The sequence below is a fragment of the Heloderma suspectum genome, chromosome 3 (genome assembly GCF_057233095.1).
Source record: "Heloderma suspectum isolate Gila_16-S chromosome 3, 16-S_ref, whole genome shotgun sequence".
In the NCBI taxonomy this organism is placed as follows: domain Eukaryota; kingdom Metazoa; phylum Chordata; class Lepidosauria; order Squamata; family Helodermatidae; genus Heloderma; species Heloderma suspectum.
The window spans coordinates 26,679,915-26,696,905 of NC_139460.1; the positions used below are offsets into that span (position 1 = coordinate 26,679,915).

A 16,991-nucleotide genomic window follows, 5' to 3' on the forward strand; every position below is an offset into this window, starting at 1 on the left:
CGGACACGACTGGTTGGGGACACCTTTACCTTTTTAGTGTAGATCTAGCCTATGATGATGCATAAATGCACAAAGCAGAACTTGAGAAAGAGAATTGGCAGCATGAAATGATTTACACCGAGTAGCCCCAGTGTTTACATTCACTGACAACCAGAGATTCTTCTGGTTGTGGGTGTTGTTAAACATAATGTCATATCCCTGTGGTGTCTTGGGTCCTGATGGCATACTTTATGTTCAGCAGGTATGTAAACTCCCTTTTTGAGTGACCTCAATGTGTCAGGAGCCACTGGATTTGTGTGTCTGCTGAACCACTGAAGGGCAGGTGACAGGAGGCCCTGGACTGAACTACAAAGTTCTTTCAAGCCCTGACTGGACTCTGCCCACCCCTGGCCATTGCATCTTTCTGGGCAGGAAGGAATATAAAGGGCTTCCTGTTCAAGTGAAGTTGTGCTTGAGCAAGAAGATCTATTTGAGCTCTGGTGTGTTCCTATATCGTTGGTTATTCTTTGGTTCTGATTTCCAGTTTGCTTTTTGACTCTGGCTCCTGGTTTGCCCTTTAGCCCTGACGGTTGGTTTGTCTCATGGCCTATTCACCACCAGTTGCTCTGGGAAGACCCTCTGGTATGGGCTCTATTCATTTTGACAGAGTCTTGAGGCCACCTTGCAAGCTCATCCACCCCACAACTGGAAGGCTTATATGATTCAACCTGACCATCTCAGAAAAAATATAATAGCACTAGGGAGCATAAAAAAAAAAAAAGGTAATGAAAACAACCTGACGGTGGGAAGTTAGCTTAAGCATATCAGGCTTTTTGATTTAGTGGTGAGGTGGAAAGCAACTATATGGGGACATGATAACAGGTTTATAAAACTATGAAAACGAAGGAGAGAAGAAAATTTGTCTCCCGCTCTTATAAAACTAGAACTCAATGAAATTATTGGTACTAGGTTCAGAACTGCTGACAAATGCAACATGTAGTTCACCGATAGAGTATACTGCTATGGGATCCAGTGGCGGCCGCCACTAGCTTAGATGATTTTTTTAAGGGATTAGAGACTTCGGGCCAATCATCCTGGTGTACGTGTGGCAGGCTCTGCTGTGCTGGCCCTGGCATGTGCGCGGCCCCTACTATTGGTGGCTGCAATGTAGCGCTTCCGGGAGCAAGCCCCCAAACAAGTAGAAACGCTCATTTCTGGAAGTGGTGCAATCTGTCCCTTTTAGAAAAGAGCATTTCTGCTCATTTTGGGGCTTGCCTCTGGACATGCTACATGTCGGCAGCCAGAGGTAGGGGCCGGGCATGCACATGCACCAGGGCTGGTGGACCTGGCTGTCCATGCAAGGATACAATTGGATTCTGCCCAAATTCTTGGGGAGAAGGTCTATCAATGGTGATTAGCTATGGTAGCTAAAAGGAAACTCCATGGACACAGCCAGTATTCCAAACAGAATGCTGGAGTACAGGGAGCTTGTAGGACAAGCCTGTGGTCCATGCAGCAAGTTCTCAGAGAGACACATGGACCACAGATTAAGAATTACTGGCTTAGGTTGTCCAGTATGGTAATGAGGGAAATGTAGCTTTTGGACAAGGAATTGACTATATATATGGTCTTTTTCTTTCTTCTATAGGGTGCTGTGAGTGTATGCTTGCATACAAAGAAATAAACCACGACCACCTTATATGGAAAGATAAATATTTATTTATTTATTTACAAATATTTTGATACCAGTTTACGCTAATAAAATTAAAATGCAAAAATAAATTAGGCTAAAACAATCACTATCCAATATTGCTTAACAACTTACATATTAACAAATAATTTAATGCACTAATTTATATTAATATTATTAATTATATCCAAATTTGAACTTTCCCTCTTACTAACAATGATAAATGACTGCAGTATTGTCTGTGGCTCAAAAACATAGGATAGATGGAGTAATACCAATAATCAGTACAATTGTTGGTGCTTGATGCATAGCGAAGCAGGGATTCTGTCATTCTTGCCACTTCACTCTTTCTTACTTCCATATCACTGGCAGCCAAACCAGCTGTTGGTCTTCTTCACTAAAAGAAATCTTTTGGTTCTGTAGTCAAACTCATACTGATTTGAGCCACTGAACAGATAGAAACGACCTAAAAGAATAATGAGAATAGTAAACATTGTGAATCTAACAGGTGCAAGAAACTCTCAGACTCTGTTATAAAGTTTTCATCTTTCTCTCTTGTAGCCTTGCCTGTATCTCCAGGGCACATCATAATTAAAAACGGAAATGTATAAAATATACTAACTGGCCATTCTTCTCAAGTGATACACTACTGCAAAACCAGTGAAATGAATGGAACTTGCACTAGGGCAATAGCTTGTATAAAATTGACACAGCGGTTTGTTAAAAGGAGCCATCAAATATCTCAATGGTTCTTGGTGATTTGTTGTACATCTGCAAAGCCCAAGGTTCAGCAAATGGTACAGACAGTTATCTAGGAGTTTGGGGCATGCAAGCCGCTGCAATAGCTTTTTCTCTACCTGACGCCCAGGTTAATGAGCCACATACCTTCCATGGATGTTGTCAAATACTTCATTTACCCAGCAATTACAATCATGCAGCCATACTGATGAAATAGGAATGCCAGTACTATTAAGACCTTCTCCTTACCATAATCTAGAAAAGCAGCATCCACTTTGGGGCCAATTTCATGAAAGTCAGCAGTTATCTTCCTTGGATAGCCTTTCTCCATGGAATTCTTGGCTTCATCGTATCTAAAGAAATTAATGGGTTGAAAATGTATGCGTCTGAAAGGCTGTATGGGCTGGCATGGGAACTGTTGCTGTTTGTACCCCCAGAAATAACTGCATCTAATCCGTTTACATGTGAAACATGTGTGTGGGAAGTGCTATGCATACAAAATCATGAATAGGCAACTCCAGGTCATACTGCCGCTGTGTAAAGGTGGTGGGGTTTCTTGTTCACCTGCAGCCTAATCCTAAACATGTTTGCTCTCAAGTAAGTCCTCTTGAGTGTTCAGTGGGGCTTACTATAAAGGCAGTTTGTACAGAACTGCAGCAAGAAGCTCAGGGCAAAGGTCTGAGATGAAAATGATATGATAAGGGTTTTGGTAGGGCTGATTATCTCAGCTCACCAGCAGTTATGAGCAGCACTTTACCAATGGATATAAACAGGCCTTCATTTCAAGGGGGAGAAGCACAATGAAAATTAGATGTGATCAGGATAAATCCCGTAGTTGATTTGGAGATGCACAGTCAGCCAGCAAGAAGAATGTGGTACATTCTTTATATTTCAGTTGCAAGGGATTAAAAGAATAGACCAATCTGCTTTCTGGATTTTCCACTGTGAGCTAGATCATTTCCCCTTACCTCCAGTATTTGTTGCCGGAAAAGAAGTATGTTTTCTTTGAGTATCCGTCATAAGCGGCTGCATCAACTTTGTTCACTTTTCTTGGGAAGCCCAAGTGGTCGATGCTCTTCGGGAAACCAGGCTGTATAATATTTCCCTTGGTAGCCCAATACTTACGTCCTGTTAAAGCAAAGATAGAAAAGGCTGAGCCTTGCATGGAGATAAACCAAATGCTAATTAGATACACTGGGTTCTCCATATCTACATTCCCTACAGAGAGCATTACAGAAAGCAGGTGTGAGTTCCTGAAAAAGGCAGATCATGCTTATGTTAAGGCAATAGGAACTTGGAGATGTTATCAGGTTGCACATTGTGTATACAATGATGCACATTGAAAGCACATGCTCCCACCACTTTGGCGAAGCTAAGCAGGTCTGGGTCTGGTCATTGCCTGGATGGAAGACTAACTGGGAACCCCATATACAAAGTCATGATGAAAGAAAGGTGAAATATGAATGTAATAAATAAAAACTGATGTCTCCGGTCTCAACTGGCTTTTAGCTGGAGCATATTTTGAACTGAAAAACAACTGTCAACTTAGGAGCACTGAGTCACTTCTTCACAAGCCTTACCACCAGCAAAGGGCTCTTTAACCCTTTCCCCACCCTCACGCTTGCCAGTGTGAATTTCTACCATAATGCACCATAGCTGCTTCTTTCCGCTTGTCTTTTCTTGGCTGACCTAAGTCATAAGGAGAGGGATCTGACCAGGGCCTCTATTGCTGATTCCACTGAGAAGGGGGTTAAACATGTCATTGTCTGTCTTTTGGACTGAGGGTCAGAACCATACAATAAGGCGAGAGCTTATTGTTGTCAGGAGCGCCCTAGCAGCCTCTTTCAGTAGACTCCAATAGCCAACTCAAGACACAGATGAAAGGATTCTTTTCAAGGCTTTAATCCTTTTACAACTTAATGACTCTTTCAGATGCTAATCACCAGCGACTAAGCAATGAACAGCAGAGAAGCCTATGCTCCGGGTAGGCAGTTGATCCCCGTTTGAAGGAGAATCACTTGAAGACCCTGAACTTTTGGGCTAGGGAGAGATCCTCTCTCTTTCCCTTGGGTCCATGGGATGTGGCCATTGCTTGCACGCCAAGCAGGCGCTATGCCTCCTTTCCCCGCCCTCCATTGCTCATCGCTCCCTGAGTCTGTGTCGAGCGTCTAGCAAGCCCTCCTCCCACATTTTCTCACTGCTAGGATCACTATCTATCTCAGGAATGCCAGCAGGAGGAATCTCTGCCAGCTGCTGTGCCTGCTCCTCTCCCACAGATTGCTGATCCTCCTCAGAATCAGAACTGCTCTGGGGTTCTATCGGCTCAGTTTCCACCCTGACAATTGTGCAATTGATGTCCACACTGAAGTAAAAGAGCCGTTTGTCAGTCAGCTTGTGCAGAAGAAAGGTGGTAATGCACATATTAAGAGGGAATTTGGGGCTATGCTGAGGGCCAGAAGAGAACATAAAAACATAAGAAGAGCCATGCTGGATAAGACCAAGGAACCATCTAGTCCAGCATTCTGTTCACACAGTGGCCAACCAACCAGCTGTCGACCAGGAACCCACAAGCAGGACATGAGTGTAACAGCATCCTCCCACCCATGTTCCCCAGCAACTGGTGTACATAGGCTCACTACCTCTGGTACTGGAGGTAGCACATAGCCATCAGGACTAGTAGCCATTGATAGCCTTCTCCTCCAGGGATTTATTGAAGTCTAACCCCTTTTTAAAGCCATCCATATTGGTGGCTACCTTGAGGTAGAAAATTCCGTAGTTTAACTATGTGCTGTGTGAAGCAGTCCTGCCTTTTATCTATCCTGAATCTCCCACCACTCAACTTCATGGGATGACCCCACTGGGTTCTAGTATTTTGAGAGAGGGAGAAAAATGTCTCCCTATCCACATTCTCCACACACCATGCATAATTTTTACACCTCTATCCTGAGAAGCCCCAGGGGTGATATTTATGGATGGGGAAGAAATATGTTCAGTCCTCATTTTAATACAAATGTACACAATTCACATTTTCCAAACTAATATGCAAATCAAAACACAGTTATACTTCCTAATCCACACTTCTCTGAATTTTGAGATGCAGTTCTTCAATTTTAAAAATGCAGACAAAAATGTGTATATTAGAGAAAATGGCATCCAATGCCTACTTTAGTGAAAATAACATACAAAAATGCATTATATTAGGGTAAATTGCTTGGTAGAATCTGTGCATTAAGGAGACATATGTACAAAAAGGCATGTATTAGGAGAAATTAGCACTAAGCTGTGTACATATTTTTGTGTGGACTTCTAAGAAACTTGCAAACTGATGCAGAAACAGGACAAAATGAACACAGGATTTGAGAAATGAGAAACTGAATGAAACCAAGATTGACAGATTCATCCATGCCTAGGATACTGAGCCCCTATTTAGCCAATTTTATGTATATATTTGCACAATATTATGATACTTAGAAATGCTTCTGATACTCCTCTTCTGAAAATGATTTCTTAAAATGTGTATAGGGCAGCCACTAAAAGTAGCCCAGAAATTTGCTCCAGTGTAGCAGCACTATGTACTGAAGTTAAATGGCTAGGCTTTGTTGAGTAATAATTCATAACCCCTGCCAATGACCCATTCTGTTCAATAACAGGACATCCTCCCTTCTTTCCAGCCTCTGTAGATTCATAATATTTAGTTTGCTCACATTAAACAGGAATATATGAGATTCAGAATATTTACCTTTGAAAAGAAATAGTGTGTCATCACCTTCAGCTTCATAGGCAGCATCTACGCCACTGCTTAAAGCAGGCCAGAAAGCAGAAATTGGGGGTTTTTCAGGCTCTCTTCTTGAGGAAGCTTTTCTCCAGAAATACCTGGGGGCAAGGAGAAGATGAGAGGGAGATGATCCCAGGTTCAACTGCAGGTAGGGGGTGGCTGGAAGTGAACAGGTTCAAGGGCCTGGGCCTAATTTACCTGTCTTTAAAGAACAAGGTTTCCCCTCGGAGAGTAGTGACAGCATCAAAAGCCAGATGAGGGTCACACAGGTCTGTGGTTGGTGCTTCTGTTGGGATATTTGGTGGTAGTGGTGGTGCAGGGTTTCCTGATGGACCTTTGTTGTCTTCAGGGGGTCCTTGAGAAGAGGTAAAGGACAATCAGCATTTGAAAAGATGGAGGTCAGAGACATTGCAAGAGACTTTGTTCTAAGGTGGTGAAGTGAGGTACAGCAAGATACTCAATGAAGCTCTGCCTGACATTATACAACTTTAAACCTCATACAGTTAATAAACAGTCCCACAGCGGACATCCCTATGGTCAAACATTAGATTTACTAAGTTCCTCCGCATACACGAAAATAACTTGACCTCATAGAATCAAATAAGTAGACAAATTCCTATGGTTGGCAACTTCTGTTTTCAAGAAATCTCTTACTTAGCAATGAGTTCATCCTGCCCCTCAATGCTACACAGAGGATTGGGGTTCCCTGCAGAATGGGGTAGTCTGTGGTGTGGGGGAATGGGAGAACCCTAAAAATCAGGCAGAAGAGTGATAGTGCGGACAGATTTGCCATGGGGAAGAGGGTGTGGGATATCTGTTTTCGCCAGCCAACTTGCATATGCTTAACCCTGGATTCAACCCAATGCTTTTCCATGGAACCAATCCACACATTCAGCTGAGCATCTGCACTTACCATAAAGGTACTGGATGCCTTCAATGTCATCCTTATGAAGCCTGAAGTCTTTGGGGTCCCAAGGGTGGTACACTGCAAACATCAGAGCCCCCCAAACATTGGAATGCCCAAGACCCAGTGAATGGCCAAATTCGTGGGCAGCAACAAGGAAAAGGTTGATTCCTAAAAGGAAACCGAGAGAACATGAGCCCTTTGAAATTACTTTTGCTGTAATATAGTGAGAAAGCACATATCAGTAGGGATGCTTGAGGAATTCTGATAGGAACTGACCCAACCCACACCTCCTGAACTAATGTGCAGATTGCAACATTGCTGTCCAGCAGATTTTGCACTTCTCTGAATATTGTATCACCTTAAAGACAAACCCATGTTTGTATGAACTAGACTTTAAGATGACACAAAACTCTTTGTTGTGTTTGCCCACTCAGTCACCCATTCAGTTCAGCTGCCTGGTAGCAGCCACCCCACTGTAGTGAGGGATGGGCTGTCCCTGGATGAAGGGTGAGTTACATTCAGCATGGCAGGTCATATGTTGTCCAGCCTGGCATCCATTATCAATATCACTGATTTTATTGGAGCAATGACTGAAGTCCTTGCAATTACTTTATGTTATGATACCCAAATGGGCCATAACACCAAGAAATTAATTTCAGGGTTGCTATTGTCGAAGCAAAAAGAAAAAAAGTATACTATGGGACCTGAATGGTCCTTGTGTCTCAATAAGTTGCAGTAAATGTAGTTAAGAATCATTTAGCAGCCATAACAAATACATGCAAAGATGAATGTATTAAGGAAGAAATACCTTTCAAATCTGTTGTCCAAAATTCAGCCTCATCAAAATGGGCATTTCCACCATAGGCAGGAGAAAAGGCATGAGCCAGCTGTTGCCCAGGGCCGTCAAATGGAATACCATCACCATGACCTTAAAAAGTCAAAGAACATAGATATCAATCTCCCAGCCAGGACCTTGGGTGAATCTACCTAGGCTTAATTTTATGTGATGTACTTACTTCCAGCAGCAAAAGAAATCTCTATATCTGCATAGACCCCATAGACTCTGGTGAAGGTCAGCGGGGTCACGTCACTCCACACTTTCCAAGCTCTCTCAATTGCATCATCTACATCAGAACGATACATGTCTGGTGTGTAGTTCTGAATACTGAGGAAGATACAGTCATAAATAAAATGAAATCAATGTTTCAAGTAAAGATTAACATGCAGGTTTGGATAAAACAGGAACAGATGCCCAACTTGTTATCCACAGGTAAACTTTTAAGCACTGCAGTTATTGGATAAAGTGTTGGCCTTCATCCAGGAAGATATGTGATTAGATCCTGCTCAGTCATGAAGCTCACTGGTGGTCTTTGACAAGCCACTATTGCTTGGCCTAAGCTACCTCTTAGCATTATCATGAGGGTATGAGGGGTGAAATCTTATGTGTGTTGTCTTGAGCTGCTTGGAAGAATAGTCAAGGTCAAATGTGGCTATAAGTAAAAGCCACTAACTTAGATATTAGTATTATTGTTTTGGAGACTTGGTTTTGCCCAGCAATGCCCTAGTTTTAGATTCAATAGTACTAAAACTAAAGTTTTGGTGTCAAAGCGTGACATTCTAGAGCCAAAATTGAAATTATATACTAGGAAAACCTGATGCTATGGTGCCAACCTCCCAAACTCCTGAATATTGATTTGGGGGCACAGCATTTTCGGGTGCAGTTCAACTATGCACATAAACGGCAGAAGCAAATTCCATATTTTGAATCTGTGAAGGCAGATGTCAGATGTTTGCCAATTTTCAGGTTTGGGAGAAAGTGCGATAAGCCTTGGCTTCAGCTACAGTCTCTTGAGATAGTTCAAGATGTACTTAAGACCTCTTGCTCAAGATGATGAGCTCTATGAAAAAGGAAGAGCTTCCAAAGCAGTTCAGAAAGGGCCCAAGAAACAATGTCCAGGATGCTCAGGGCTTGGTATGTCTTTTGTATTTTGGGCCCTCCCTTCCTTTAGGGTATGCACATGTGAACTAAGAAATGCCACCCTATTAGAAACCCAGCTGCTACTCTCCAGTGACTCCCAAACATGATAGATCTTCGATCCACAGTTTGCATTGGCCTGAATGTGAACGTTTTTACTGCAACTTCCCCTTCCCATGATGCGTGCACAAGAATACCCAAGTTTCTTAACACTTCTTCTAGCACTTTTATGAAATGAAAAAAGGGGGTTGCTGCTAGGGAAGTACGAATCCCTTACCTGGTTCTGGTCGGGGCATCCGCTGGGGGGGGGGAGGCGCTCCATCCCTCTCCCCGGAATCCTCGATGGGGGGGAGGTGATCTGGTCCTCCCCCCCAGAATCCTGCCCAGCTGGCTCTGCTCCATGGTGGCTCCGCGGAGCAGCTGCAGCTGGACTTCCGGCCACGGACCGACTGCTGCGGACGCAAATGGCGGCCACTGTAGTGGCCGCCATTTATGTCCTTCCAGGCTGCTGTAATAGGCTACATAAGTATTTACGTAGCCTATCACGGCATGCCCCCCCAAAACAAAAAACAAACAAACGGCGTACGCAAATGGCGGCGGCTACGGCGGCCGCCATTTGCATTCCCTATTTTTCGCAGTTTCATCCTACGTAAATATTTACGTAGGCAATTATGGCGGGGGAAAAAGGGAACCGCAAAGAGTGTAGTGGGCGCTATTTGTGTTTCTTTCTTTTTTTCACCGTAAAAGCCTACATAACTATTTACGTAGGATAAAACGGCAAAAAATAGGGAACGCAAATGGCAGCTGCCGTAGCTGCCACCATTTGCGTACGCCTTTTTTTTTTCTTGGCTTGCTGTGATAGGCTACATAAATACTTACGTAGCCTATCATGGCAAAGACCAGAATGCAAATGGCGGCCGCAGCAGCCAGTCGAAAGACCAGGCACCGCCACCGCCGCCGCTGCCGCTGGAGCCGCCACCATCCGGAACATCCGCCCCAGGTAAGCCTCATCCCGGGGGGAATCTGTGGGGGGGGGCGGGGGGCGGGCCATTCCGCCACGGATTTTGGGGGGGCGAATGCCAGTGCATTCGGCCTCACTGAAATTCGTGGTGGAATTCTCCGCCATCCCTAGCTGCTGCCTGATCCAAGTTCTGGGTATACCACAGTGGGGTTCATCTGTTCCCCTGCTTCTCCTTTCTTTCTAGGGATGTACGAAAGTCACTTACCTTTTGACGAAATGTGATTCGAGGTGGGGGGGAGGCACCCCGTCCCTCCCGCCTCGAATCCTGGCCAGCCGGGTCTGCAAATGGCGGCGGCCATAGCCGCCGCCGTTTGTGTCCCTGCAGTCAGCCGTGATAGGCTACGTAAATGTTTACGTAGCCTATCACGGCTAAGTAAAAAAAACAACAACAACCGCATGTACGCAAATGGCGGCACCCATGGGCGCTGCCATTTGCGTTCCTTATTTTGGCATGTCTAGTCTACGTAAACATTTACGTAGACTACAGCGAAAATAAGGGGAACGCAAATAGCGTAGACGCTACGCTATTTGTGTTCCCCTTATTTTCGCCGTAGTCTACGTAAATGTTTACGTAGACTAGATGTGCCAAAATGAGGAACGCAAATGGCCGCGCCCATGGGCGCGGCCATTTGCGTACGCGGGTTTTTTTGTTTTTGTTTTACTCAGCCGTGATAGGCTATGTAAACATTTACGTAGCCTATCACTGTATTTTTTATTATTTTTTTTACTGGGAATGGTGGCAGCGGCAGCCGGTCGGAAGACTGGCCGCCGCCGCCACCCCGCCGCCGCCAGGGAGATTCGCCCAAGGTAAGTCCCGTCCCGGGGGGGGCGTGGGGGGGCAGACAGTTTCACCACCGATTTCGGGGGGCGGAATGCACTGGCATTCAGCCTCCCCGAGATTCGTGGCGAAATTCTCTGACATCCCTATTTCTTTCCTCCTTTTTTCATGTGTGTGGGGGGGAGGGAGTTTCTGCTATAGCAACCTTCCTCAACCTTGTCCCCTCCAGATGTTTTGGACTTCAGCTCCCATCAGTGCCAGACAACATGGCCAATGGTAGGGATGTGCAAACCCACCCCAGCCCAGGTTGTCCAGGAGGTGCCTGCTGAAGTGCCACCCCCGCTGCATCCCTGGACCCGTGCTCGAGCCCCCATGAGCTTGGCGAGTTACCCGCACTCACCCCAGGCACATCCAGTGAGCGCCTGCCATTTTGCTGCCTTTTTTTTTGTTTTATAAAAAAAGGGAGCTTAAAAATGCATATATTTAAATATGCACAGTATGGAGCAGGGAAAGCTTAATATGTGCAGCATTAGAGGCATTACGCTTCTAATATTGTGCATATTCAGTTTTCCCAGCCCAAACTGCATGTATTAAAATATGCACATTTTTAGCTCCTTTTTTCGTAAAAAAAAATGGCGAAATGGCGGGCGCTCACCAGATGGGTCGGGGTGCGTCCGAGAGGGCGCGAGCAGGGGTGAGTGAAGGCAGGGGCTCAGCAAGCACGGTCTGGGGGTTGCAGGCAGGGCAGGGGTGGCCTGACAGACTCCCAGACTCAGGTGGGCATCCATGACACCCCCAGTCAATGGTCAGGAATGCTGGGAATTGTAGTCCAAAATGTCTGGAGGCGAGTATCGGGTTAGGGAAGGCCAGCCGAATATCCTGCTCTTGTTTGGAGCCAGGGGAGTTGTAGTAATAAATATCCAAATGAAATCTTAAATTCAAGAGACTGTATTGAAATCTTACCTGTATGTTAGGTCTTTCTTTCCCCATTTAGGAGACCTGGGAAAAGTGCTAAATTCCCCTATATCAGGAACCCCACACCTGGATTTCTTCATTACATCCAAAGTGCTTGGATCTACTTTGCCCGTTACTTTCAGCCCAAAGAATTCTTGCATTTGTCGTAGTTTGTCACTAGGGTCACTATTTCTGCCTCTACTTCTTACGGCGGGTGTTGACTCTGATGCGGGATAATATTTTTCCATGTATTTCTAATGAGAAGATCAGACACATTAGATTAGAATTAATTTTACGTGCAGTCTTCACATTTGAAAATATTTATTTAAAATATTTCTGTGGCCCATAAGGTACATTCAAGCTGGCTCATTATACAAAGACAAGCAATATCATACAGCACTATTATAAAAACCACAGTAGCCAACAGTAACATCAGTAATCAATACAACTCCTTCAGGAGGGACAGGCTCCAATTCTACCTATTAACTCGATCCGGTGGATCCACAGTTGGCTACAGAATCGGACTCAAAGAGGCTTATCAATGGGACCTTCTCAAACTGGGGAGAGGTAACGAGTGGGGTACCGCAGGGCTCAGTCCTGGGCCCAGTGCTCTTCAACATTTTTATTAATGACTTGGAGGAGGAGGTGCAGGGAATGCTGATCAAATTTGCAGATGACACAAAATTGGGCAGGATAGCTAATACTTTGGGAGACAGAAACAAAATTCAAAGTGATCTGGATAGACTGGAGCGCTGGGCAGACAACAACAGAATGACATTTAATAGGGATAAATGCCAAGTTTTGCACCTAGGAAAAGAAACCAAATGCACAGTTATAAGATGGGGGATACGTGGTTCAGCAACACTACAAGCGAGAAGGATCTTGGAATTGTTGTCGATCACAAGCTGAATATGAGCCAACAATGTGATGTGGCTACAAAAAAGGCCTATGCCATTTTGGGCTGCATTAACAGAAGCATAGCTTCCAAATCCCGGGAAGTACTAGTTCCCCTCTACTCAGCACTGGTTAGGCCTCATCTGGAGTACTGTGTCCAGTTCTGGGCACCACACTTGAAGAAGGATGCAGACAAACTGGAGAGGGTTTAGAGGAGGGCAACAAAGATGATCAGGGGACTGGAAACAAAGCCCTATGAAGAGAGACTGAAAGAACTGGGCATGTTTAGCCTTCAGAAGAGAAGCCTGAGGGGAGATACGATAGCATTCTTCAAGTACTTGAAAGGTTGTCACAGAGAGGAAGGCCAAGAGCTCTTCTCCATCATCCCAGAGTGCAGGACACGGAATAATGGGCTCAAGTTACAGGAAGCCAGATTCCGGCTGAACATCAGGAAAAACTTCCTGACTGTTAGAGCAATACAACAATGGAACCAATGACCTAGGGAGGTGGTGGGCTCTCCCACACTGGAGGCATTCAAGATGAGGCTGGTCAGCCATCTGTCAGGGATGCCCTGACTTGGATTCCTGCATTGCGCAGGGGGTTGGACTCGATGGCCTTGTAGGCCCCTTCCAACCCTACTATTCTATGATTCTATGAACTCACCCTAAGCAAGACTTCCCCCACCTGGTGCAACTCCCATTATATCAGTGTTAGTTAGGGATGATAGGAGTTGTAGTCCAACATATCTGGAGGGCACCAGCTTGGGGAAAGTTGTCCTAAGCCAACCAGCAACCCTGTGGTCGATCTGAGAATTAAATAGGGTGAATGAGAATTTTGTTCTTTTCTTTTTTTATAAGAACATGCCAAAATTGGACAATTTCTTCATAAACAGGATAGAAAAAACCCTGAGATTTAAAAAAAAGTTGAATCTGGGAGAACATGAAATTCAGACTCATCCATCCCTGGGCTTGGACTTAAATTTCTCTACCCCATGACCACACAGAGGGTCACTCTGGGTGTCAGTTTCCCCAGTGTGTTGAGTTATTGGCTATTGGGTCAATTTGCTGGCTGCATTCTATTTCTCCCTTGCACTACCTTCAATCATTACCTTGGCAAACTCCATGTCCTCTTCTGCAATGTGTTCCGTTTCTTGAACTATGGGCAAAGCACAGGAAAGTGCTCCACAGAGCACAACCATCAGTAGGAACCTCTTCATTTTGGCTTTTCCTTCTGTGTCCCAGTCGTGGAGTCCCCAGAACTCTGTCTGGGCCTCTGCCAATGGATCTGTCCATGTGTCTCAAGTCCCTCTATATATATAGTGCAGCTTTGTTCTATAACACCAACAGAACCCTGACTCAAAACACATACTCACTTTCCCATGACATTTTCTGAAAAATCCCCATTTAACAGGAAGAACATAGGAAACTGCCTTCTATGGAGTCAGACCTTTGTTCCATCTAGCTCACGGGTATTTACAGTGACTGGCAGGGGCTCACCAGAATTTCAGATGTGAATCTGTCCTGTCTTATCTGGAGACACCTGGGATTGAACCTGGGACATTTGGTGTGCGGTACCTTTGAACTGTGGCATTTCCCTGACTCAGTATGGCTGGGATTCACCAAATGCGGATTCACTAAATGGGAATATTTCACAAAAGAGAATAAAATTCTTCCCTGACAAACATATGACCCTTCCTCCCAATTAGACAGTGTGAATTAACCCCCAGACATTGTTTTGGCCTCCAGTAGAGATCTGTTCATTACATTTTTTATAATTTGACTTGCTTATGTTAATTTATACACTGACCATTTTAAAAGAACAGACTGTGGGTTAGATCCAGCCTTCGTCATCCTTAGTCACCCTTAGCATAGACCTATTGAAATTAATGGGACTTATGTCATTCATGACCAACTTGTACCATTGATTTCAATGGGTCTACTCTAACCATGGCTATATCTGGAGCCGAATCTAACAGTATCTGATTGACAAATTAATAGATGAAAATATTTGTAAAGAAATACCATTTTCTGGCTAGGTTTACATTAGTGCTTTTTATCAGTATTGAAGTGCATTGATAACTGTTGGGTCACATTACACATTCCATATACCACTTTTCTAGCATTATGTCCCACTTTTTATTCTGCATTATCCAAAATATGGCAATCGATGTCATTGTGTGTCCTATGAGGTATAAATGTGCAAGAGGGATATAGTGTCCCCATGATGGGATCATACTGATATGACATGAGGTGCAGATCTGGCCTCTGTTAAAGCTGGGCAAATTTCAAAGCTATATTTCATAATTGTAAATTTTAGAACTATGGGGTATGGTATCTCAAAGTCGGACACAACTGAATGGATAATATCATCATCTCATCCTCATCCCACCTGCCTAGGAATGGTCCAGAGGCAGATGTATTGTTAAAAGGTTCGTATTGCCATATTTCACTCCCCCAAATCCAGGTGGCCTAATTTGCATATTAGGCAAATCATGTTGTGGGTAGGGAAACCACCTTGCTGATTTCCCATTCCAAAGTAACCCTCAGTTACGATGGTGAGGTGCAAAAGAGGACAGACTTGACCCTGATTGTATAGAGGAGAGATTTCAGCATGTATAGTTTGTTAGGCAAAGATTGTAGTACCCTTCATAATTTGTCCCTCCCTTTCCTATGCATGGAAATTCATGACTACATTCCTCTCTGTACATTTTCTTCCTTTCTTTCTTCCTTCTTTCTTTCTTTTTGCCAGTGTTAACACTTTTTAAAAGCTTGACGCCAATACTGCTATAAATGCCACTGTGAACCAAAAACCAAAAATAACAGCACAATCTTTACATGTCTGTGCAATAAGTCCCATGATTTCCATAGAGCTTACTCCTAGGTAACTTACTCCTAGCCCCAGTGTTTGTCAGCAATCCTATATGACATCTGTGTAGATTACTGAATAAACGCATAGGATTGTGCTGTTAGTAAACATTATGCAAACTTTCACCAACCCTTTTAGAACAAACTTTCTTCCTTGTACTTCAGAGTTGGGTGTTAGGAGCTGCACGTGGGTGTTGGGAGCAAGATCTCAGATCAGAGCTGGCTCTGTCGTTAGGCAGAGTGAGGCTGCTGATTTTAAATGTCATCATGAAAGGCCAGCAATTTCTTAGCTATTTAATTTAGTGTTATTGTATTTCCACTATCAGGAAGGCAAGAGGCACTTGTGAGACTTTCTGCACTCATGTTCCTAATTCACTTGACCTAGCCTTGAGTACTTTGCACCTTGACTTTGAGGAGGGGGCAGGCAGGGGGCTTTGCCTCTCTGCCTCAGACAGCAAAATGGTTTGGGGCAGCCCTGCCTGGGATTAGGAGGAAAAGAGCAGGCTAGGGATTACCATGAGGTGTGGGAGGATGGGATTTGAGGGAGGTGGAATGTGTGGGGCTGGCAACTGTAACCTTACCTCAGGGATCTGAAAGCATGAACTAATTTGGAGACACAACAGGGGATGTCTCCGAGATCTCTACGCAGAAGACGCAGTGCAGGCTCCAGAAAGGAAGCCTCGCTTCTTCCGACTCCAATGGAAGACCCTCATGGAAAGGCAAAGGACTTTGCTTTAGGACTTGAGGCTAGGGGTTAAGCAGAGGTGATTTAATTTTAAAAGTACCGTTCACATTTACCCCCAGGAAGGTAGAAGGTGGTATGTGTGCAGCAAAGGTCCGATGTAGACTTGAAGACTGTGTGCAGTTTCTACAACTTCACCTGTCACATGCCTAATGCTCTGTGACAGAAATAGCATAACAACATCTAGTGCAGCGTTTTGAGGCACCACCTAGCAACACCGAGGCTCCAACCTGCACGTGGCTGTTTCAGGGGTGGGGAATGTTTTGCTTTTGTCTTAAGGAAATGCAGTTTGCAGGGCTGCAGGGTTGACTGAAGAAGCAGCACCCGGGGGGATGACTGCCACTTTCCCTTTCGGCTGTTTCTGCAATCAAAATCACCCCTCATGGCCCTCTTATTTGGCCGGTATGGGTGTGACATCAACGAAACACCTCTTTCCTCCCACACCACCCTAGTGCTGCTGCTCCTATCAGCTCTACATGCCCACCCGACTGCATCCCCCCTCCTGCAACAAAACAACCCCCACCAGCAACAAAGCAACAGGGCACTGGGCTGCACGGTAGGGATGTCATACACTGCTTTCTCTCAGCCCTCCCCTCCCCAGAATATGGCTATAACAATACTGGGCTGAGGCTGACATAATCCATAGTTTTTCAGCCCCAGCACACATCCCCTAC

The 16,991-nt window shown here is 44.7% G+C and overlaps 1 protein-coding gene across 2 annotated transcripts; it reads right to left on the reverse strand.

The window, feature by feature from the left end:
- Window positions 1–1,681: 1,681 nt before the first annotated feature.
- LOC146349452 (stromelysin-1-like) lies at window positions 1,682–13,927 on the reverse strand. 2 transcript variants are annotated; one of them, XM_084841626.1, is made up of 10 exons: window positions 13,820–13,927; window positions 11,827–12,071; window positions 8,106–8,254; window positions 7,898–8,017; window positions 7,096–7,257; window positions 6,381–6,537; window positions 6,147–6,280; window positions 3,376–3,535; window positions 2,657–2,760; window positions 1,682–2,135 (listed from the first exon to the last, which is right to left on the reverse strand). In XM_084841626.1, exons 1-10 carry the CDS (start codon window positions 13,925–13,927, stop codon window positions 2,032–2,034), a joined length of 1,443 nt encoding a protein of 480 aa, XP_084697752.1. In that variant the 3' UTR covers window positions 1,682–2,031. The 2 variants fall into 2 exon arrangements, with proteins under 2 accessions (XP_084697752.1, XP_084697753.1); XM_084841627.1 differs by having other exon boundaries at window positions 6,381–6,516; window positions 13,820–13,909.
- Between the last annotated feature and the right edge of the window lie 3,064 nt (window positions 13,928–16,991).

What these genes read in the sequence shown, in the direction of transcription:
- LOC146349452 (XM_084841626.1), bottom strand. Translation starts at nt 13,927, where the DNA reads ATGAAGAGGTTCCTACTGATGGTTGTGCTCTGTGGAGCACTTTCCTGT. An exon ending in AGGACATGGAGTTTGCCAAG is followed by an intron (nt 12,072 to 13,819) that starts GTAATGATTGAA and finishes TCTTCTCATTAG; the next exon opens with AAATACATGGAAAAATATTA. An exon ending in TTGGACAACAGATTTGAAAG is followed by an intron (nt 7,258 to 7,897) that starts GTATTTCTTCCT and finishes GTTTCCTTTTAG; the next exon opens with GAATCAACCTTTTCCTTGTT.